Source organism: Colius striatus, chromosome 12 (assembly GCF_028858725.1).
Source record: "Colius striatus isolate bColStr4 chromosome 12, bColStr4.1.hap1, whole genome shotgun sequence".
Classification (NCBI taxonomy): Eukaryota; Metazoa; Chordata; class Aves; order Coliiformes; family Coliidae; genus Colius; species Colius striatus.
This window is the reverse complement of record NC_084770.1, coordinates 17,382,761-17,407,972: the sequence shown is the minus strand read 5'-3', so window position 1 is coordinate 17,407,972 and position 25,212 is coordinate 17,382,761. Positions and strand designations below refer to the sequence as shown.

Here is a 25,212-nt window from a genome sequence, read left to right as displayed (position 1 = left end):
CAGTTGTAAAATGTGTGACTTCAGTTAATGATTGTTTTGCACTGATTGTTAAATGTATTCTTACTTTGAGAACAGGACAGCACTTCTTTTAAAAATAACCTTTCTTTGTTCATTTCTCAGGAGCCTAAAATACTTCATCTTATTAGTTTTGACTTTACCCATCTGACAGTCATTGTTTATGAAGAAAATTTTGATTTGCAAATTAAAAAAATGCTATCTTAGTGCGTTTTTTTTTTCTTTTTGAGGCTAAAATAGTGTATCTCTGTTTTACACTGCCGATTACTCAACAGAGTTCTTTACAGTATCAGTCTGTCAACACCATTACAAGTGCTGTTTGAAATTAATGGATAATTAGATGGACTTTGAGTTATACAGATTAGGAAACATTTAGACAACACTAACATTTATCTCTTCATTGTCAAGGTACTTTATCTTTTAATTACCTAAACTAGGTACAGTTCTGTCTAATTGCCTGTATTGGTTGAGATAAATGTTATAGTGGCATATGTTTTTGTACCAACATAGTACTGACAACTTGGAGTTGTTTTGTTCCCCTCTGTGTTCTTTGATGTTCACTTCTACTTAACTTGAAAGATAAGAGAATTGACTCCTTGAAATTTCTACAAGAGTATGTTAATTTTATACACTGAATACTTTTTGTTCAGCATTGCTTAAGGCAAAAATTTCCACTTTAGGAGGAGTGAGGTGTTTACCAGAAGTCCTTTTTGTGAAAGACGATTGAGAAAAAATGACAAATACTTACATTTCTTAGTCAACAAAGATTATAAAGTAAAAATTTGAATAAACATGTGGCAGGGATTTTTTTTTTTTACTAGGAAAAAAACTATAATGAAGAAATGCCCAGGGCTCGAGAAACAGCCTCAAGTTCTGGCATTTTTAAGTTGTAGATGTTTTCAGTTGACTTTAGGGTCAGAATTCAGACAGAATTTTCCATTTGTGAGTTACTACAAGGTCAAGTTAATAGAGATTAAAAAAATGTCACATCTGTGTAGCTGGTGCAACAACATTTCAGAAAACGTTTTGAAGTTGGGTGTTTGGGAATTAATTCAATTTACCAATGCATGTCCACACATCCTTCTCTGCTGTCATTCCCTCTACTTATATGTTTTCTCTATTACCGTACAGAGCCTGTCTTCCCTTTGGATTAGATACTATTTTCTATTTTCATATTGACTGGTGAGATTTAGTAAAATCACGCTGAAAATATAGAGGAAACTCATTCTTTCACCTTCAGAAAAGTCATTCATAAATTAAAGTGATTTAGTATTTCTGAATTTGTTTTTCAGTCTAATACTCAAACATTATTTTGTCTATAGTTTATTCTTGGATTTGATTCATACATATTTCACCACTAGCAGTGTAAAATATTTCAGACTATGTTTATCCATCCATCCTCTCCTTGATGGAGTCTGCAGTATTGCTTCAAGAAGGGGTAGTAATCCGCTAGACATAGCTAAACTCCTTTAGTCTTGTTAACAGTAAAACTACTATCTAAATTAATCTCTGTTTGAGTAGACAAAATTTCAGCTGAATTGTGCCCATATACTGCTTGCTTGTGTTTAAAACTTTTTCCAGTAAGCATTTTGAAGAAATTTGCAAAGGACAACTCATTTTACTCTGTCATTATGAATGACATTTTGCTATTTGTTGTCCATTATTTGTTATTTATTGTAGACCAACTCCACATTTATTTGAAATAGAATCTTCTGTAATCAATAGTATTCTCTGTAGAACTAGTAAGTTTTCCCTACTACACCTGCTATTTTAATCTACATTTACTCTTGTACTCAATGGATATTACTCCTGTTCTGAAGACAGTTAATGACATTTTAGAGGTGAGGAGTTTTCCATATGCATGTATTTTGCATGAAAAGATTTTTGTAGAATTCAATGTTTTTCTAATGCAAGAGCAGTAATTCTTTTATTAATTTCCAAATAACTTTTGTTTTATACGTCTGTTTTCTTTATTAAATGTAGAAAATATCCGTTAATTCATTTTTAGGAAATTGTGTAGTTGTATTCTGCAGTGGTGAACTAATATAATGAAGTACACAGAATCACCACTGCCTTTTGAGAGTCGTGTAACCAGGAATATCTCTGCCAAGTTAGGATTATATTATAACTGATACTTGTGCTATCCTGGTGCAAGATAAATTACTATGTAATCATTTTAGTATCTGAGAAACATTATTTCACTTCTCTTAGGAATAAAAAATAGTTTCAATATCATCAGCATTTGGTAATAGCTATTATTTAATAATTAAGTATATTAATAAGTACATAATGGATGCTTACGGATCTTCTGAGTGTTTGAACTTTAGAACTCATTGTCCCATGAAGATCCCTAAAAAATATTTAAATGAAACTATGTGTGTGGCTAAATTCTATTTAATCCAAGTCCTATCTATTTCAGTAACACTATGTTGGAAAAAACAGGAAGAATACCACAATTTTTTTTATAGCTCATCTTAAAAATGAGTGAAAAAAATGTAGGAGATCACATTTTGTTATTGCAGATTAGCACTTTTTTTGCTTGAAATCCTACTTAAAAAACCCATATACATTTAGTTTAGATAATACCAATAACACCACAGTATTACAAAACAATTAGCAAATTACACCATAGATATTTAACTCGAAGTTATGAAATACTATTAATGATTCAGCTTCATTTTCAGAGATTCATTTCAGTCCTTATTTCATTGAAAGTTAAAAAGCTTTTTGAAAATGAACATTCCTCAAAGTATTTTAGGCTAAACAGTTCCAGAATCTTGACCTGAGAATGTTAATATGAAAATTTATTTGCTCAGTCATAAGCGAATGTAAACTGACTGTGATTATTTGATCCTGTGACTGTGAACAGTCATTTAGATTAAATAGCTTTTATAATACAACATTGTACAATGTTACCTATAAAAGAAAGAAAGAAAAGAAAGTTACCTTTTAAATTTGTGCCATTGAGTCCTCCTGAAGTAAGCAAGGGACTATGGATTGAGAGAGTTGGCTTGAAACTTTGAGGGCTTGACAACATCTTACTACAAGAGGGAGAAACAGGGAAAGAAATCTTACTATGAAGTAACTTAAGAAAGCATTTCTGAAGTGACGTGTAAGAAACCTTAAATATTACAGTGATGTTGCATAAGTGATCTCTGGGTTTTATTCATTTATTTAAAGTTCTTTCTGAATTGAAAATATTGGAAAGAGGAAGATGACTATTACACAATTTCAGGTGGGTCTGGATAATTTTTCTTTGAAGTGAAATGAATTGAAAACCTGCACCACTTAGAAAATCTTGAGTTCTGTTCCTACAGATATTTACCATTGGAAAAGCCTTGACAACATTTTCCACCCTCTTTACTTGAAGAAATTGCTTTTAAGAGAGCTTTTATATTAGACTTTGAACTGGAAAAGGCATAAATATATAGAAAAATATCTATTGTCAGTATGAGTTCTATTTGCCGGTCTGTCAAATAACTCACCTTGACTCAACTCTGGATTTTGCTTAAGAATTCATATGAATGTAGAGCGTGACAATCCATTTATGTTAATAAAGGTTCTAGCTGTAGATCCAAGGAATACAGAACTCCCTGTTCCCACAGTGTATTTCTAACCCTTATTCACTAAATGTGACAACTTACCTGGCATACCCAGTTTCTTCATCAGAGTGTCCTAAGTATAGTTACAGACACCTTCCAGAATTGATTTTACAAATGCATATATGTGAGCTGCATTCTAACGTTTACTATTGGATTCTGAATGCAGAGTTCTGTTGAAGTCTGAGCTCCTTAGTTGCTGGCACATTATTGATGAAAACATTACCAGAACTCATTTGGGATTTTCTTTCCACTTACGTAACTTTGTTAGCCATGGCAGGAACAGAGTACTCAGGAATTGGGTTAAGTGCCAACTTCCATCATCCAGCTTTGCCTTCTGATGACATTGATCCATAGATATCTTCTTGACCTTCTCTTTGAAGTACTATTTTCTTAAACTAGACATTGTGTTTAAATATATTGTCTTGGCCTTGTTATCAGTTGTTTTGAAGGTAAACAATCTACATAGAGAGACTGGATTTCTACTTTGTGAGTTTTTTGAAGTTGAGGGTTTTTTTATCTCTTGGTATTTTTTTCCCCGTTTGATTTTCAAGACCACTGTTAAAATTGCTGTGATATATGTAAGAACTCGCTTTTTTTTTTCTCTTGTTTTTTTTTTGCCAAGGACGTTTGAGTTGTCAGTTACTACAACTGCCCACACTAAGTTGAGGTTAAGATTTGATGTTAATATGCATATATTTGATGATTAATGAAGAGATATTTTTGTCTAATGTATGTAGATGTTCCTTTTTGACAACTTTCCAGAGAAACAGTCTTTATCCAATCTGATGTCCCCTATATTTTTAAATTACGTTGGCAACAGCCTTTCCATTCTCTTTTAATCGAGCTTGATGTAGAATTGAACACATGTTGTGTAGTTCAATGACCATTGAATTTACAGTGTGCCTGTTGTTGATTTGGTTAATTTAGAAGTTAATATGCACCATTTCATTTTACAAGCTAGAAGTGTTGGGTTGATGGACACCAAGATAACTATCTTGTTTTGAATATTATTATAAAATGCAAAAGATTTTCTCAGAACCCTATTGGTGAAAAATCTTCCTGTGTGTAAACCCTTTAAATGTACAAGATTTGTTTAATGTAGTCTCTTGACATTTTTTTCTGTTCTCCTTTGGAAGATCTCAAAAGTCTTGATGGTAATAGCAGTGTGTAATTAGAAATAGAACAATGAAATAAATATTATATCCCTTTGTCATAGGATAAAAGAGATCCATACTGCTTTTTGTTGAATTGAGGATTTGCAAGGTTGCTTTACTGAATTCTTTTGCATATTTTCATGAAAATTGGAAAGTTTGCAATTATGTTTTTTTCTTTTAGCACCCTGTGTTCTTTCAGTCACTGTGATGGGTAAGTCAAGTAAATGATTGGTATTTCAATGCAAGTTGGCATAGCTTTATTCTTAGCACTTGCAGATCATTGTTGGCACACAATGAGCCCACAAGAACCACAGATGAAAGTAACCTTAGTGTATAACTTTATGAAGCAGCACTAAAGCTAACGAGGGGGTTATATTTATAAAAATTGCTCTGAGGAAGCACTTGTAGCTTCAGAAATTACTCTGAACCATTTCAGTCTCTTGATTGTTCAGTGAATTATTTACTTTTCTGATCTGAGGGAATTTCCAACTGTAGGCTGCCAACTCTAATTCAGGTAGTTGGCTGTTGGTGAAAGTGTCAAGTTATCTGACCATAAAAAATCAGTTTCTCCTGTAGGGAAAAGACAGGTTCACAGCAGCTTGTGCAGAAGATACCATATGTGTATCTCAGTGTGTTTATAGTTGAGAAATAGGTTAAGGATGATTCAGTATAAAGTTTGTCCTTTCTCTGTGGGTTCTCTTTCACATCAATCATGTCTTTCACAAATGCCCAAAGTAGAGAGTTGAATAAGTATGTGTAACAGACAGTTTCATTTCCTTCTTTGGATGGACAGAGTTCATATTTGTGGTTGTTTGTAGATGTTTGCATTGTGTTAACTAAAACTTGCTAGGAACAGAACGAAATTGTTTGATTTTAAAATTAAGTAGCTAGAGTATAGGAATCAACCCTAATGAATGCTCTTCCAACTAGTAGGAGGAAGTCAGACCATTCTTCATTAGATTTTTAATAGATTTGTTTCTGTCTGTTTGGGGGGAGGACTTAAGCTAAAGGTTAAGAGATAAAATTTTAAGTAGATACTTGCAGTAAGAAATGGAAAATTATCAAACATATTTTGAGGTAAGTATAACTGTCCTTGTTAATCTAAAACAATACCTTGTCCCGTTTATTAAGCTCTGACAGGAAAATCACTATTTAAACAAGTTTACCTACATAACTAAAAATCTAATTTAGTGATTAAGTTATATAGGTTTATAGGTGCTTGAAATTTCATCAATACAAGTCCCATAATATCTAATTATGTGTACAAGAGGATGCTGAAAGGGAGATAACTTATAGTCTGTACTAAATTCATGTTAAAATATTAAATAATTTGAGTGATTGTTTCGTATTTCCTTCTGCTATTTGTCATCTTATCCCTTTAATACTTCTGAAGAGATGTTGCCACTTTTGCAGCTGCCATTCTTAAGACTGGGTTTTGGTGAGAACTGAATCAAATAAGGGACCAAACTTTTTTTAACAGGACTTATTTCCTTCATTTCAGTGTTATCTATCAAATCAGTGCAAGCAGAATGCTCAGTCTTTTACATCTGCTTAATCTACTACATCTTTTACATCTACTTAATGAAAATGCATTTAGCATCTTCTCAGCAAGAAGCTTTGTCACTGTGTACTGAGCACTGATAACTGAGATGACTGTGACGGTCAGGATAGTAGGGAACATCTTTCAATACCCTTTGCATGCTCAGTCCTGAGTTTTCAGTTCATTGTGAGAGATTAACATTGTGAGGTCTTAGACTTGCTTAATGAGATTAAACTAAAAATTAATACAATTTAATTTTAGTTAAAATAGAGTTGTAACAACAGTATTAATTTGTGCTTTTTCATGTAGTATTTGTGTTTGTTTCACAGTGTTTAATTTATTTTCCACATAATTATTTTATTGCCATTTATGCAAAAACCACACATAAAGTAAAAACATAATAAAAAAGCCTCTGTAGACTGAAGTAGTATTTTTACTCTCTAGTCTTTTATTATTTTAATATTAGACATATTTACTGCAGTTCAACTGTGGGCAGTAAAATGAAATTTTGAATTGATAACCTGAAATCATGTTAAAGGAACAGTTGAATTTTAGCCTTATAATGAACAGTGATAGGCAACTAAACTATTCAGTCTGTTCTGTCTCACTGCCTTAAGTGCTCTCATACAGCATACCATGTTTGAGAATGAGATGTTGTCTGCAGCAAATGCATGGGAAAATAGTATTTGATCTTTGAGTGGCTATATTTTTTATTTTCTGAACAGAGAACAGATACTTGAGGACAAATTGCAACTTTCTTACAACACCATTGGCAGGAAACAGTTTATTATAAAACTGCAAATGCTAGTTGTGTGAAATACAGTACCTGTGACAATAACGAATGATGTTACATATTGTAGAGGCAATCATATAATACATCGAGGGTCACTTTAATGGAATGGTGCCAATCGAATTTACAAATGTGGCATCTATTCATTTCTACCAGTATTGAGAAGGAAATGAAATAAGATGGAAGTGATGATTACTTATGACACTTTCCTTTTATGAAAATAACTGCTTTAACCCATGTTGTTATAATAGTCCATGAGTTCTTTTTGTTTGTATTGCTATATTTCTTTAGTGAACCATATTTCCATATATTTGTTTGTGCTTTTGATTATCGATATGATGGAGTCAAGAGCATCTGCCAGCTACTGTGAAGTTGTGGTGATAACTTACCAGCTTCGTGCAACTTTGTGTGACTTCAGGCAAAAAAATACATGGATCTGAACTGTGACAGTAAAGTAGTACAATCAAAATAGAGGTAACATTGGAGTTTAGAAAATCACATGTATTTTTCATCAAGTGCTGAATGAACTCTTCAATAATGGGAGTAACACTGTGACTTTCCCATTGGAAGAGACCTGGGTGAGGCTTATTTTAGTACACAGCATGTCAGTTAACTGTTGTTAAAAAAATAAAAAGGTTTTTAACTGTTTATAGGTAAGAATTTGTCCAGACTAAGCTTTCCAGAAACATGACTATGATGCTTCTAGTTCTGGAGCTGTCACTGTCTAGTAGCAGCTGGATGGTTCTTTATTTAATATGTCATGGGGGTTTTGTGTGGGTGTGTGTGCACATGTCCATGCATTTGTAGGCCATAATAAAGTCTATTTAGGTAGCTGTGCCATCACACAGTCTTTGTTATTGTACCAGAAACCTGTACGAGGGTACTTGGCTGTGAGATCCAGACATACCCACAAATTCTGAGTCCTAAGTACTTGTAGAATTCATGTTTCTATGTATCTAACTTCAGACAATTCTAGAGTCTTCTTGACAGATGTCGATGCTGTTGACATCATCTTCAGACAGTGGGATAGTTCTTGAAGATATCACAGGAGAATGAATTCTAACAGTAAGCCAGTAAAAGGGAGAATGTTTGTTAGCACCGCCCACATTTATGACGTTCTGAAGACAGACACCTTTGCAAATTTCTGTAACACTGATGAAAAACTGAAATACTGAGTGTTGTGCTTGTGCTTGATACTGACCTGAAGCATAAACAGCAACTTGTCTTGGTCCAGTCTTTGTAGATTGTTTCTTCCATGGATCTGTGTGTCTTTAAAGAACAGTCTGGTCCATTGCAGTTTCAGCTTCTGAAAACAATTTACTTACTACAAGCTCTTTGCTAGTACTTAAAGGAAAGTAGTGCCAAATCTGGAGCATCTTCTATAGTGTATTAAATATATTCTTGTCCAGAACCATTCTTTTTGTACTTAAAAAAAAAAAAGAGTTGTCTTATGCTCCATGGTTTAGTTGAGATGCAGCTGCCATGAAGATTGAGATTTGCGTCATCATTCCTGTCAGCCTGTATATATTCTGTATGCTTCTAGATATCATTTATAATTCATTAAACTTCAGGGTAACAGTCAAAATGAAACTAGATATGTATTGATTTCTTCTCTTCCGCTGTTCTTTTGGGATTCTTCTAACCTGTGGTCTTTGCTGTAAAAATAGAAAAAAAGAATGGATTTCCTAATTTGCCTATAACCCCAGCAACCTCTCTACATTTAACACTATAGAAAGGAACAAAGTACAGTTCAGTGCTGCAGTGATCTTCTAATCTTGAAGAAAGAAATGAGCTAGGATGAGTGTGTTGTTTGAGGGAGCTGTAGAAAGTCTTACCTTTCTGTTTCTTTTAAAAGAAGAGACTGAAAATGAATACTGACAACCTGTATACTTTAGTTTTCAATAATGCTTTATACCTGGCTAAAGGAATGCGAAAAATGTATGGAATTTTGCTTGTATTTTGCTTTTGAAATGCAACATTTCAACAAACTACCATATATATAGGCAGAAAATTTTAGAACATGAAGAAATGTAGATTAAAAAAAATTATTTGAAAACTTTTGAAGGAAAGATAATGGTGTTTTCATTATAATATTTTATCAGGTCAACAAAAGTATCTTCTAATTCAAATATTATGTATTAGTATCTCCATTCAATTTATGGAACTGTTGCTCTTAAGTATTTACTTTTAAATATAATTCTAAGAAGCATTTTTCTAAAGTATTTCTAGGAATTTATTTATATCAACAACTTACAATTTAAAACATGGCCTTAAATATATTGAAATTCTGAAATTCTGCTGCTACTCTACTCTTCTTTAACAAGATTTTTTTTTTTTAAGTATTGCTTATTTTCTTTTTTGTTTCACATTTTCTTTTCATCTGATCTTCCTGCAGTAAAATTGTCCTTCAGTTTCAGGGGATTTAGGCAAAACATTAAATAATTCTTCTGTTATTTCAACAAAATTGTTTTGTGTGCTCATTTCAGGTAACATAAGCTCAACTGTGTACATTAACCTAAGTGAGGATGTAAAGTTTCTTAGAAGCGGTGGTTCAGGGATCTTTTAGGGCCAAAGACTCCATTTGGAGTTTTGAATTAACATTCACAAGCAATGTGCTCTTGTGCACAAAATAAAATCCAGTTCTTATGGTTGTTTGTAATAGTCTTCTGAAGCTGAATACGGCAGTCAGCTTGAACATGGATAAAACACTGGAAATTCAAAAGGAAGTTATGAAGGCTGATATTTAGTTTCCTTAATATGTATGAGGAGCGCTGCAAATAGATTCCACTGTATTTGTCTCTGTTCTGTAATCCAATAAATAAACCAATACACGTTACAGGGATTTCTATAGATGCAGCATTTTGGGATTTTCACAGCAAAGCTCTTTCCCCACTTTGTACTGTAACCAGGATTAATCAAGCATCTTGAGAACATTTAGTTGCCAATAATGGGTTTCTAAAATAAATATCTTTATTTTAGAAAACTAATTTGAGCTTGACTTGCCAGGATTTTTTTTTCTTCAGTAAATGGAAAAAAACTTCTCAATAAACCTAAATAAACCATATCTAATCTTGCAGACAAAGGATTAATAAAGGTGAACTCAGAACTTGGAATACTTTCAGCTTTTTGTTTATTTATTTGCTTTTGTTTTCACTTGGAGTTCTGAGAGATATAGGACTTTTTTTGTTTTGTGCAGAGAAAGCTTATGGAGATCTTATCAATGTATGTAAATGTTTTATGGCAGGTAGCAGAAGGTGGAGCCAGTGGTGTTCAGGGAACGATGGAGAAAGGTGAAGTACTCTAAAAACTGAACTTTTCTGTGGTAAAGGGTAGTCAAGCAAGTTGCCCAGAGGCTGTGGCATTTACAGGCTTGCAGATGCTCAAAGCCCAACTGGACAGATGACGTGGACAACCTGCTCCAGTTGACACTGGTTTGCTCTAGTAAACTGTTCTTCAATGGTCTACCCAGCCTCATTCCAAGCTCAGCCCTTCTGTAGTTCTGACATTGTCCAGACTGCAGTTTAGAGGCTGTGAGCAACTTTCATATAATACCGGGCAATACTCTGTGTTTGTGTTTCAGTCTTCACTGGTAATTTTTTATGCAACTATTATCTTTACCAACAGGGATTATTTTCATAAGTTTTGCAGATGATGGCATATTCACAGTTCAGAGATCCAGTATGGAAACTTGCTAATTTCTCTGAGGAGAAGCTTAACAGATGGCAGTCGAAAGAGAAAGTAAGGGATTGTATATTTTTATTTTTCAGGAGTGAAATGTTAATATTTCCAGTCATGAAGGAAGAACTTAAATATTTTGCTAATAAGACAGCAACTGTGGCAAGAGGGAGCTGCAGAGCTATGCAGAACAAAAAGAGAAGTCAATCTAGGCCATCCTGGTTTGTCATTTATTAACATGGCATGGATATAAAAAGAGAAAAAAAAATTACCTCATTGTTTACCTTAATTCCAGATTACAACATGCTTAAGAATTCTTGCTTAAAATTGGAATATTTGTGCAGAATAAAAGTAAATACCTCATAAAACACTCCAGAAATGATCCAAAATAACAACTGAATAGTGATCACTATTGAGGCCTGAGTCAGCAGAGATTACGTAAACAACATCTTTTACATGTGGACAGGCAATGAAGACATACTGTTGACTTACTACAGCCCTTACAGGAAGGAACTAGAAGTACATGCAGAAGGCTGCTTCAGTGTATGTACTGTGATGCAATAGTTAAAATAGTTCATGTTCTGATGGTGGGATTCATGTTGCTTTTGATTCTGATTGCACGGTTGTGTATATGCAGGCATCTGTCCATTAGGAACCGACCTGTGATAAACATCTCATTTCTGAGCAGTCATTACTCAACTATTGCATGATTAGGACAGATTTACCAGTTAGTTTTTTATAAAGTAGTTTTTCGTAGACCCTAACACAGTAACTAATGTTTGGGGTTTTTTTTTCCTCTGTGAGGATTGTATTATTAGACTGTAATTTTTAAAACTGAGGCTGAGATAGTGCTCTCTGATATATCAAAATACAAGCTGTTGTTTTAAAAAATAAGAACCCCAGAAAAAATGGAAACTGTAAAGACCTTTTCTTTTTCCTAAAGATCTAAGTAGCTTCTGAATTGATGTGTGTATTTAACTGTCATTCTGTGCCAAGGAACAGTGACTCTGTCTCCTAGAGGACATGAGTATCACGTGTAACTGTGACTTGACACTACAAGGCTTTGGGAGTTGGAGGATTTCCTGGCACTTCGTCTACCTCCTTGTCCTAGCTGACCTCCTACATTAATGATCAATTAGATGCACTGCTGTGATATGAGTTGAGGAGCTGATCTAGCTGTAAAGAACTTGAAGAAAGTTTGCTGATCTGGTTCATAGTATGGTCACTGAAATGACTGTGCTGGCACAATTAATGGCACTGCAGTGTGGGGAGAGGAATAAGTAACAAGCTGTGAGACTTCAGACCCTTGGATGACCCCATATGTCATCAAACTTAAGCCAAAATGTGACATTCCGTGATTTCAAACAAATATGGAAAAATAAATTGGAGATATATGTTATTGTAAGAAAAGCATAATATACCACAGATAACATATGCAATTTTATTTCATGTTGTCCCCCAAATATATACAGACAGCCTGTGATTCTGAGTCATTGCAGTGTTCACTACGTGCTATAAACAAAATAATTGGTATCCTAAACCTGTCACTTTCAGTGTTTTCTTAGAGATTTTCTGTTTCTCTTTCATTCCTTGTAGAGTGTTATAGTGGTTTTATTATTTTTAATAACAATAAATCTCATTGCTGTAGGTAAACAGGACTCCATGCTTGTTTGTAACCAGAGCAATGATGGTATATGTAACCAGATGTATATTCTGGCTGCTGCAGGTGTCTTTCACCTAAAGCAGAAGAGTTATTTTGCTATTTGTAATCTTGATCATCCCTGAAGGGAAGGAAATTTGTATCAATGTCTCATTACCATGTGTTTTTTTTGTTTTGTTTTTATTTTCTTCACCAGTGTAGAAAACCAAAGTGTATTTCATGAGGGAACAAGCTACAAGACCAGCCCATTAGCTCCTGAAGATGAAGTTGTTTATTTCTTGAAGTGGTTTACAGGAAACATGATTTGTAGAGGAAGTCTTTTGTACCTTATCTGCTGATGAGACTTGATGATACTACTACTAAGTGGGATACTCATGCTGGATCTTTGAAATGAGAAAAATCTTTAGAAATGAGGAGCAAACATAAAGTAAACTGACCAATACCAGTTATTCCTTATTCTCTCATCCTTGCATCTGCTTGAAAAAGCACAGGAGAGATAATAAGCAACCAATTACAGTAACTGACCATAAACTAGAAGAAAGGTGCTTGCCCACTGAGAATCCAAGAGCTGCTGCATTTTTGTCATTGCTGTTTTTCTCACCATGGACTGTTATCAGATAGGAAAAGGAAACCAATATCAGAAACTCATTAAGGTGTGACTGGAATTTCTGCAGACTGGAAAAGGCAGTTATCAAATCTGAGTAGTGCAAATATATGTTTTTTAAAAAAAAGATTAGTTTACCTCATTAGTTTATGAATGTTTCCAATGTTTTTAGCATTAATTATTTCCACACACACCTGTATAATGTGAAGAACCTCAAATTTAGTAAAGGTAGAAGATAGTAAATAGACGTTTTGGTATAAAACTACCTAAATATATGAAGTTAAATGCAAAAAGTTTTGAAGATGATGGTTTGAATTCAGCATATATATGCAAAGGACAAATTGTTCAGAAACTGAAATTTGTAAGTAGTGGATTTTTTTAAAACCAGCTTACTTTTTAAGGATTGAGGCCTATTTTTTTTTTTTTATTTGTAACCTATATAATATCAGACAACTCTTTTGGATATCTACCATTACTGTTGAAGGGATTGATAGTAGTTTGTAGGTCACATGGCCCTAACTGCTGCCTGTCAGTGATGTTTCATTCAGTTCAGTAGTGAGACAAGTTTTGCTAACTCAGGAAGAACTGAGAATTACCTTGTTTGTTCTCCTCTGTTACATTCCATTGTTGATATGATGTAAGAATATGTTTTAGCTATTTTATAATATGTGAAAGAATTTCTCTTTTCTTTTTATGGCTCAGTGGTAACATAGTTGTAGGATACGTCAAAAAGGAAATAATTACTTCCATGTCAATTGGTGTAGAAGTATTATGTAGTTTTGCTCTATTTTGGCCACTTCTGTGTCATTTTAATGATTAACTACTATTACAGGCTAAGTGGAAAGGAGGATTCAAAATGCTGAGAATATAGTGATTTTTTTTGTTTGATTTTTTTTTAATTCTTGTCATTTTAGTAAATATTTTCAGAAGAGAACAAGGAGATTAACGAGATGTGTTTGTATCAGCATGTCAAACTAGTTTTGCTTTTACAAAATAAATGTGCTACTTTTTATTCTATTTGTCTTACAATGAAACAAGGCTGACAGTATTTTTTTAGTACAGTAAGTTGGCATTAAGACATGTGTGATTTGCACTAAAAGACAAGGGAGTAACGATTTTTCCCTCTTTCTTATTGGTTAACCACATATCCTTCAGAGGGAGGGGAAAAAATGACGGTGGTTTCAAGAGGTATATTTTCTTATCAGCTATAGAATTTCTAGTTTTATTTTTGAGGACAACAGGAACCTGTTTAAAGACACTATACACAGTTTTGCATCCTTGCATAAAAGGTGATGGAGTCTCCCTGTAGTAGGCACCACATAGTTCCTTTCAGGCTGGACGTGTGTTTAGATGCAAGTCAGGAAAACTAGAGGCACTGATTTTGCAGGGAAGTGTAAGAAGTGATTGTGACTAGCTTCATGTGAATTAATGGAAATGTAACAGCCGTTGGATATATCAGCAAAACTGGGAAGGAAGCTGTTCAAAGTGCAAATGTTGTAAATGTCTGTGATGTGACAGTCTGAACATTTTTGGTTTTGTCATGATCAAGTGTGGGCAAAGGGCAGGGCAGAAGCAATGCTGGGACTATGTAAATAGAAGAACACCTCTTTTACATAAATACATTGAACTAACTGTTCACTTCTGGCAGTTGAATGGCTGAACCATCTTATGTGACCAAACTGACATATAAGAGTCATTCTGGGTTTTATGCTCTAATTTATTCTCATTGTGTGCTGTTTGGAATCTTGCTTGGAGTGTCTTTTCTCAACATAAAACTGTTTGTCAAATTTCTATTAAGCTTAAGGTGAAAAATTAATGAGCCATTCACTTCAGATATTTCAAAACTAATACTACTCTATTATTAATGCAGCAGAAAGTCAAAGATGGGGGTCTGTGCAATTTATGGTTCAGTGTTCAGTCAGACTTACGTTTTTCGATATTTTGGAGGGGACATCATTAAAATAGTGTTTCAGGTCATAGAAGCAATTATTTTAATGAATTTTATCAGTAAAAGTTTTAGACAGTTTTATTTATTAACTTTTTGATCCTGCCAGAGGTTGATTTTAATAAATAGTTAATGATGAATTACAGTATTCTATCCAATCTTTCTCTGAACTTGGAATTTAAGTAAAAAATGAACAGAAAGTTGATTTTTATAGCATAAACTTTTTAGGGAAAAATAAGTAAAAGCCTAATTGCATAACAGTGGAGCAGTTGTGGGTAAAGTGATATTATTTTGTTAACTATGACATTGTGACAAACTCTCTTCTGTTTTATGTGCTCTGATTTTTCAGCCTTGACAGAAGTTATCGTAATGATGGTAAAATAATGCTTTAGCCCAAAACTGAGTTGAATATGATAAATATTACTGTAAATTTTCTCAGTGAAAAGTTTTCAGAAATCTTGGGATATGTTATGTTTAGCTGTAAGTTAAGTGATAGAACACCGTGAAAAACTAGTTTACAGATGCGTATCCCAGAACAAGCAGTGTGGAAGCTAATGCTTAAGGTTTGTTCTTGCATTGAAAAAGGAAACACAAAACACAGTTGCAGGAAAGATAGAAATGTAGTCCTCCCTTTCTGTGCAGAAACTTTCTAAAGATTGTCTCTGTGCTCCTAAAATTAACTTATTCTTGTGTTCCTCTAGAGTCTCTTAAATCAGTTGTGGCATGGTTAGAATGTTAGACTTGGACAGAGGAAGGAATTCTGTTTCTTGGAAGATTTTCATGCTATAAAACTAAATTTCATTACAAGCATAATCTCAAATTTAAATTGTTCTCAAAGCATTGATTGTTCTCACAGATCATGAAAGTACAATGTCCTCAGGAGCTTGTCATCTGGCAGGGAAAAAGCAAGCAAGAATCTTGCAGAATTCCTTTGATATATTTGTTTTCTTATGAAGTTGCGCCACACTGTTGCGCAGTTGGAACAGTACCAAGCCCATGAGTATTTAAAAGGTGAACAATTGTTAGGCTGTTCTAGAAATGTTTTATGTCCTGTCCTATAAGTGTTCTTCCCTTTTCCATGGTGGGCTTTTCATGCAGAAATGTGTTCTTGATTTCCAGTGATACCTTTATTAAGCCAATTGAAATAGTTCAGAAAAACAGATGATCATTTTGTCCTGAAGCACTTCAGAGCATTTTCTTGTACAGAGTCAACCTTTTTTCCCAGTTCTATCAGTTGGTCTCCCAAAATATGTCATTATTGGAAACCTTCCCATTTTTAAACATTAGACAGTCATGAGTATGGAAACTTGCTTTTTTTTCATTTACAATGAGATTTTAAAATATGCAGATATGAATCATCTGATACTGTGAGATTTGTGCTGTTGCCTCTTAATTAAATTAAGTATTCTAAAGCCTTCTGATCTGTACCTTCCTCCACTTGACAAGCGTGTCTGTTTACTACACTCTCATTCCAGACCTTCTTCAGCTTCCTTCAGAGAAACACCTTTTAATTTGTAAAATATAGTCACCCTGGTTGCATTGAACCCATTTTGAGTCAATGAGAGAATCACATTTTATTCTTTAAAGGAGTGAAACGTACATTAAAATTTTCAGGCCTGTTGGTATATGCAAAAGAAGCACGTCTCATCAAGTTGCCAGTGTATCATCAGCATGCCTTCTCTGTGATGTGCTTGTCAGAGTTCTCACAAAAGCTTGTTTGTGTGATAGTTTGCTCCTTAAACAGTTTTAGTGCTAAGTAGCACAACTTCTGTAGATTTTAAACATTTTTGGCATCCCTAGCAAAACAAACAGCTTTATCAGTAGTAACGTCGTTCTATGCAGCCACTTAGGCATGATTTCAGACTGTTTAACTGTCTGCTATTCACTGTAATGATCTGTTCAGTCTTTACTTCAATTTTAAATTTATTGCTGATCAGTAATTATATTTTTTAATAATTCCTTCAACTACTCACCAATTAAATTTGTTGTATTTAAGTCATGTACAGTCACATATTTGCTTAGACTCGCTGTCATTTTTTTGTCTGTGGAACTATTCCCCAAATACTATGATACAGACATGGCAGTTTGCAGTACACGTTCCTGAAGGGATTTGTTTATGCATGTATGTATTTATTTCAGTGATATAAGTACAAAATAATGGCTACGTACTCAAATCAATTGTTTTAAGCTGTATTGTAGATGTTTGCAGTTTTTTGTTTGGTTTATGCAGAAGAGAAACCTTCTACTTTTCATTTACTTAGTTGCTGTTCTCTTTCTGTTGTTTTAGATGGAAGCTACAGACAAAATCAACTAAACCTGACAACACTGTTAGTACAACCAATTTCTGCAGTGCTTGCCAAAAAACTCATTTCATTACCTGGAGATACTGTCCAAAAAGATAGGTGTATACCCCTCCGACTGACATCTACAGGTAATGCTTTTAAAATTATATTTTCTTCCATCTGTGAAATGTTCTTCAGACCTCAATTTCATTTTCTATAACTGTATACAACTAAGAGGTTGATGAGTATGTCTTGCTTAGCTGCTTTCTAGAAGACACTATGATTAAGTTAAAAATTATACTCCCAAAATATGCTAGATGACTGTTTTGTTTAAATAAATAAATTTTAGATATATATATATATATTCAATATAAGGCATTGAGATCTAGTTCTTAATATTGACATAAAAACATCACATCTGACATTAACCTGAAAACTTCACTAAGGAGATTTTGTTGGTGCTGCAGTCTGGTTTTTTATGCCTTGTACTGCTAAGAATAAAGCCACCAGTAACTGTATTAAAGTTACTCTTTGTCTTTTTTCTGCCACTGGCATAATACTACCATAATTCTAAACTCTGCTATGTCTTTCTGTGTTCCTTAATTTGTATCTACTGTAGAGTAAACAATGTATTTTGTCTGAACCTTCAGGCACAGTTTCCTCCAAATTTCACCAGTAAAATGGTCATGATAAGAACAAAATACTTTGAGTAGAGCTAGATGTAATGAAAGAATGCATTCTGAGTATCTCTTCAGGAGGAAAGCCATTAGGAAAGACATACAGATTATTACTTGAACTATTACTGGAGTGGGTAAAAAAATTTAGAATACATTTATGCAAATATAATGCACAGTGTTTCAACAAAGGAAGCAACACCTTCCAGCTAACGTTCCAGATGAGATGAGTGCTTAAACAGTAATTCTGTCTGATTTTTATTTTGTACACTCTTTCTTTCACCAGAAAAAAAAAAAGCAAAAAAAATGGTACATCGTGTTATAAACTAATTGATTTAGTCTTGAAGGGGGAAGGCAAATTAAATTATCCCTTCTATCCTGTGCTAAAAACTTTGATGACAATAGTAAAAGCAGATTTTAAGGGTAACTATTGTATTGTCATGTATGTGCTCTATCACTTGTTTATTGCTTTCAAAAAGTTATTGTGGAATAGGAATACGATACAACAAGTCATAAAAAAGGTTGATTAATTTTATGACTTAGGTTAGCTTTTGTAGTTATACATATTAAAAAGAAAGGAAGAAAGACCTCATGCTTCATGACTTAAGCTGTTGTGGTTAAGCAGGACTCTTACTCTCCATGCATGGCTGACTAGATATTTAAAAGATTAACTGATCTTCCCCACAGCTCTATAAATGGGACTATATAAATGGGAAAAGGTCATTTTGGAAGGAACAAGTACTTAACAATTCCAGGTAGCATGTGTGAAACTAGCCCATATTGTAGGAATTTTCCATAGCTGAAGTGCCTGAAGGAAAGCATGAATTGAAGCTGGCAAATGACACTCAATTTAGAAAGATAAAAGGCTGCACTGTGTCTGTTTCTCAAACAACTTTGTATAGGGGCTGCAGGACAGAATCAGCTAAAGGGTAGCTTATTCTACTTTTTCAGTGACAGGTATGGCATGGCTTTTTCATATCCCTGGCAAGGGAAGAATTCTATATGGCAGAAAATTTCTGGCACCAATATTCCAAGCTAGCAGTTTAGTGAGGAACAATCTGTGTCCAGCTTGCTCTGGGTAAAAACAACAGCTTGTGTCTGATGTCATGTAAAGCTTCTGAACCACAGTAATCCATGGGGGGCTTAAAAAAAACCTCTTTAATGTATTGATCAAGTAGGGTCTATAATAAGAAGCCTTGCATAATTCTATAGTGCATCATGATATATTTTGTCTTGAAATAATGATGAAACTATAGATGTACTGGAGCATATGGCATACTGAAGTGTTCAGCAGCAGCCTTAATGGAAGAGATAAAAGACTGGTCTCATGATAAGAACTCTTGTATAACTGTTTAATAATAATAATAATAGCTAAAGAGAGAATGCTGAACAGAGCAATACATATGAGAACAGCAAAGGCTGAATTTGCAGTCTTACTTTTGATTTTAAGAAGTTTGAGAGAGAGACTTCACTTCTGACGTAGAACTCATCATTTATCTGTCAAAAGAGGTGAATGAGCAATTCAGATGATTGGTTGGCTTAAAATTTGTTAGAATAAAATGATCATCATTCTCATCAGTATGTTTCAAAAAGCTGAACAGCAGATTCATCAGTAATGATTAAACATTTATATATAGTTTTCTCACATTGCCTCTTTTTTCCCTTAGCCTTGCAGTTTTCAAGAGACATAATGTGACAGAGAGAGTGGGAGGATATGGAGAGAAACATCTGAGATATATTGAATGCTTAGAACTTACAAAGCGAATAGTGGTAATTGAAGTTAGTTATTAGTTTTGTGTTAGTTGAAGTTAGTAATTAGATTTGCTTTTTGTTTAGTATAGTGCATCGTTTTTAATCCTCATTAATCTGAAATTATGTGCTCCCATGAACTTTTTCCCAAAAATGGGCAATTAGAAGGAATTTAAGTGTGAAGTTTTATAGAGAAGCTGTAGATTTCTGAAGCTTTCTCTTTTTACTGAATATTGCTAGGATATTTGCTAGAACATTGTGAAGATTGCTGTAAAACCAAAGCACTCCTATAAACATAAATGAAGAAAGTCCTGCTGTGTTGCAGTAAACTTTTGTTGTTATTTGTTAAATTACCTGCCAGTTGGTGCAAATCATCCCTTTTCAATGAATCTCTGAAGTATTTAAAGTAAATTTGTCTAATAGAAATTGACAAAATGTTTTTCATCACTAATAAGCATATACTTTGATGACAAATGAAAAGCCTAGTAGCTTGGAACTCTGGTAGTTAAAAGCACTAGAAATATATCTGTAATTTTTCTCTTAAGCTTTAAATGTCGGGTTTTATACTTATAAGACTTGAAAGATCTAGGATTTCACTAGTGATCAATCTGCAGTTGTCTGTGGCAGAAGAGCAGACCTGAGGATTTCAGACATCAGCTTGCATGATTAAATAGCTTTCATTGTCGTATGATCTATAAGGAAAAAAGTACCATATTTTTCAGAGGATGAATGAAACCCTGAGGAATTTGAATTTCCAGACTTGTAAACATCAAGGGGATGTTTTCTGAAAGATTCTCAACTGAGATCACCTCTAGAATTTAGGAGAAACAATGCAACATGGTGTATGAGGAAATGTATTCACATGGTTGAGCAGCTGTTTCAAATTGTCGGAAACAATAAGTAAAATAAGAATTATTTTTAATGGTGAAAAGATGGAGGTAGTCACCAGTGAAGACAGGGATTTGTAATGAGAGCTGTTCAGATTGCTCATAAATGGCTATTAATAAAGCTTCCCCTGTGACTAAGTAACTTTCAAATCACTGGAGGATGCATTAATAACTTAGGAAGAATCACTATATGTTCTTCCTATTCTTCTGTTCTTCTTTATGGGTATGTTGGTCATTTTTGGAGATGAGGGCTAGAAAGCCAGTTGATCTGACCTAGTATGCCTGAGCAGTCTAACTCAAAGTACAGAAAGTATAATGCAAGAATTCATCCATCGATCTCACTTAAAGGCTTCTAAGTTTCTTTAGCTGACTGATGTTTAAATCCAACCCTATTTCTCTCTCTCTGGATCAACCAACACCACTGAGGATGTATCAGTTCAGAAAACATCAGTATATTTAACATACACAAAGAAGATCATATTTCTTATGATCTCTTAATGCCTTTTGCTGTGAAGTAGGTTTCATTTTTCATAAATTAACTTGTAAAAGAGTAAAACCAAAGCATGAGTAGTTCAAGTAACTTGAATGATATCAAACACTGTGTTAATAATAGAACTGGATAAAAAAAGAATAATTGGAAGAGTCCTTTAGTTTCCATATCCTATTATCATCTTCCAAGTCAAAGTTCTGCCAAGTACTGCACTAGTGATTTATCATGCCTATCTTCAGTCAGAGGAAGGGCATGACAAGATGAAGCATATAGATATACTCCTGTTAGGCTATAGCCTTGTGATGTTGTTACAGATGTGTTTCTCCTTCGTAGCTTGCTACCTGTCAGAGCAAAGAAAAACCACCATGTAAACTCTGGCCATGCCATCGTACAGTATGAAATCAATATGCAAACAATCCCATAATTTCTATCCATTTGCACTATACTAAACATAAATCCAGGGAAACAAATAGAGAAAGATGTCAGCATATTGTGTGGCAGTGCATGTTACTGTATCTGCCAAATTTGAATTCATTGCACATAACACTAGGGATATAATGATGTTCCACAGATATTGCCTCCTGGCATTTCAAAGAAACACATGTTAAATAAGGAAGTCAGATGTAATGCAGACATACTGTATGTGAAAACTTAAAAGTGTTATACTAATACTCTTGGGGAAGGGTTTTGTCATTCCTTTAAATTCTGTTCTCTTTTTAAATAGAATTTTATGACTAGAAATATGCATGATCAATGTGAAGAATCTTTTAGATATCTTCTCCCTACTCATAACTGAAGCCTCAAGAGCTTTTCTACCAGAGGTCTAACTGATCAAGATATATTTTCAGAATTCTGTTCTGTGATATTATATTTCTGTGTGATGCTTTGGTTTTGATTACTGTAAAGCAGATAAAGAATCTCTCAGAATAATATGAGATTATGAAATTCAACTACACAATATGAAGCCTTCTCAAAATTCAAATCTATCTTTGATATTGAGTGTGACACATTTATTCTGTATTACATTAAGCCCATCCCAGTTTAGAGCCTTCTTAAAGGACTTTATTTTAGACCTCTTATTTTCAAAAGCTTTTCTTCAAAAATCTTGTCAAATTAGTTCAGTTTTCAGGCCTAAGACCCTAATGATACTTTTTAAAATCGAATACTCAAAAGAAAGCTCAGAAAACTGCCTGACTGTAGGTGTTTAGTATAATCAGGATTCAAGAATTTAACCATTAAGTTTGAAAATCAGGCTTAAACTTACATTTATCTGTGTTGGTCTAAGCTTCAGATAAGATTAAAAAGAAAGAAAGAAAAAAACCCTGACTTCACAGGCTTCAAGTAGTAGTTTTTTTCCTCATCTGAAGTCTAAAATTGTCAATCAAAAAAGGGGAAAATAACCATACATTTCTAAAAATAACTAGATAATTGTGAAAGGGGATAAGGTAGTCATTTGTCATGAGACAGTTTACAGATTTCAAGTCAAGAAATAATAGAACGGTAAAAAGTATTGACAATAAATACTTTTCTTGTTTCAGAACTAGCTTCTGATTAACACAAACTCAAAGTGTACCCCAAATAATATTAAGTTAAAGTCTTCTTATACTTTTCCAGAGAATACAGAAAAGAAAGTTGTCAAGATCTTTAAAGTACAGCATTAGGAAGAGAGATCTGTTGTCAGAACTGTTTAAAGGGGATTAAACTTCACTTCTGCTGTATACTCCAGAGAGTACTTTCAGCCTTTTCATCTGGTGTACTAAGCCTTTAAGCCCAAGTCACTTTAAGCTGACTACTGTGTTACATGGCTTTTAACTACTGTGTTACATGGCTTTTAACTCAAATATCTGATTCTGGAATATATGTATTGCTAGAAGTTAATTTTCAGTTTCTTTATTAACAGTTGAAGACTGGATAGCTGATGTTGATTAAGGCAAAACAGTTCAGTCAGTTGTCTTCAAAAGTATTTATCTTCTTTTTGTCTGAAATGAGGCCTAAAGAAGCATAAATCTTAGATGTAATGTCATAGATGTTACAGGGTTAGAAAAGGAAAGGAAATCAGTTTTGGCTTGAAAAATCTTTTTTAAGCAGAATAAATTGGCTCTAGAATACTTGTAGCTGAGAAACAGCAGCAAGAGGTAACTTGCTTAGTATAGATTAAATTTAAACTACTTAATCAACATGGATGCCATGAGCTGTTTTCACATTGTTTTCAAAGGCAAAAAAAAAAAAGAGCATAGGTGACAGAACAGTGCTGGGAATCCTTTGGATATATTTTTTAATGATTTTTTTAAAATTTTAGAATAGTATCTGGAGATGTATGGAACAGATGTAATTCATCATTAATGAGTTAATAAACCTTACAGTAAATCAGAAGGGCAAAGTTAATTACAACTAAAACCCCAACATAAACATAATAGATGAAAACATTAACTTGCTGTGATGATATTATTTCAAAATAGTATGGTGTGGTTTACTTTTAAGTAACTGTGCTTGACTTGTATTTTCTTTACTATTGTAGCGAAAACAGAGTTGTCACATAGTGGACACATCTATTGATAACAGAGGAAGTTTTGTCTGAGTAAAAAGTAGAATAAATATTGCTACTACATTTTTTACAAAGCAAGAAAGATCCTAGCAATTGCTTTGCTTTTTCAAATATCAATGAAAACTATTGAATGAAAATATATTGTATTTTATTTTAGGAGAGCTTTCAAGTAAATTTACCACATGAAGTACTAGCAAATGAACCTTGAAGAACAATATTGTAGAGATGTATTGTTTTTATTTTAGATGTTGCAGTAAACTCACCACCTTCTTATTCTGAACATCTTGGAAACAAACTCAGGAAACAACCTGTTCAGAATTACATCTGTGGGAAGATAATAGCCTGAGAGATAGATAGCAAAATGATCCATGGAATATTTCAGTTTTGGTCTGTGGCAGTTGGGACATGCACATTGAAAAAATTCTGGCCCAGTGACTCCTTTAAAGACAGGTCTACCATGGGGTTGGTACAGGACTCTGGATATAAGAAAACCTTCCTGAAGGTCTAGGATGACTCTGTGGTTATTGTCAAACAATTGCTAGCATTTAAGTTAGAGGAGATTAAGACATTTTCACTTCTCTCAGACAGAAATGACCTTTCAGATAAAATGAATATTAATACAGTCTATTATAATGCAAACAGAACATTTTAAAGGTATCAGCGGCTCCCTGCAGTTAATTGGATTTTTTTCATTGCCGCAAACTGTAGGACCTAATATGGTTAGTGTGTCCCACCTAGGGTACAGAGGGAATAACAGTACTTCTTAAGAAAGGATAGCTAATTTTTTTTAAAGCTGTAAGTCAGGCATTTGCTTTTCTTCAGCTTTATCCTATGCTACAGTCTCAACTGGCAAATTCTTTATATCGTAGCACTGGAATTTTTCTGTCTTTATATTTACACTATTTCCTCAGCTAATACAAGCTAAGCCAACGAAAACTGTCTTCTGTTGGCTTGAATTCAAGGTAGATCACCAAAAGCTATGCTGGCCTTTGTGATAGTAAAGCAGTGGTCTAACTTATTTCATCTGATTTAGTGCGGGTGAGGGATTCTCCAGTAGAATAGTGTAATATAAACCAAGTATCATTTTGTGAGTGTTATTGAAAGATTTACCTGGGCAAAGGATTAGGTGAGAAAAACCTATAAAGATTAAGACAGGTTTCATTATCATGAAATTATGTAAATCCTACTCTCTATTTTTTTTTCCCCCTGTCACATTGTGGCAGCATTTATGGGGTGAATGGAATGGTCTTTGAAGTCAAGGAGTAGAGATATCTTTTGTGATTCTAGTTTTGAACCCCACTGTGAAATTGGGACTAGGAAAATAATGTAATATTTCATGTTTAAATCTCTGTTTCCTCTTCAATATCTTCTCTTTTTTTGTTTCTACTTTGTGTGTATGTGTGTAAAATTTATATATTTGGACGCAGATTTCTTGGCTGGATAAACAAGTTTAACTTTTTCTTTTCCTTTTTTTTTTTCCTTTTGTCTTTTAACAGGAAAAAAAATAATCAGTCTGAGTATTCAGTCTGTCACAACTTACAAGACAGTTTCTAATGTTATTGGATATTTAAAAGGAACTGTATATCCTGGTAAGTAGTCC

At 33.8% G+C, this 25,212-nt stretch overlaps 1 protein-coding gene across 1 annotated transcript in view; it reads left to right on the top strand.

Annotated features, from left to right (window-relative positions):
* The window catches only part of NAALADL2 (N-acetylated alpha-linked acidic dipeptidase like 2), a 253,407-nt gene that overhangs the window by 115,762 nt on the left and 112,433 nt on the right, over positions 1 to 25,212 (top strand). Inside the window, exons 6-7 of the mRNA XM_062005290.1 lie at positions 17,273 to 17,416; positions 25,109 to 25,201. Of these exons, the coding sequence (XP_061861274.1) occupies positions 17,273 to 17,416; positions 25,109 to 25,201 (237 nt within the window). The remainder of the gene's footprint in view (positions 1 to 17,272; positions 17,417 to 25,108; positions 25,202 to 25,212) is intronic.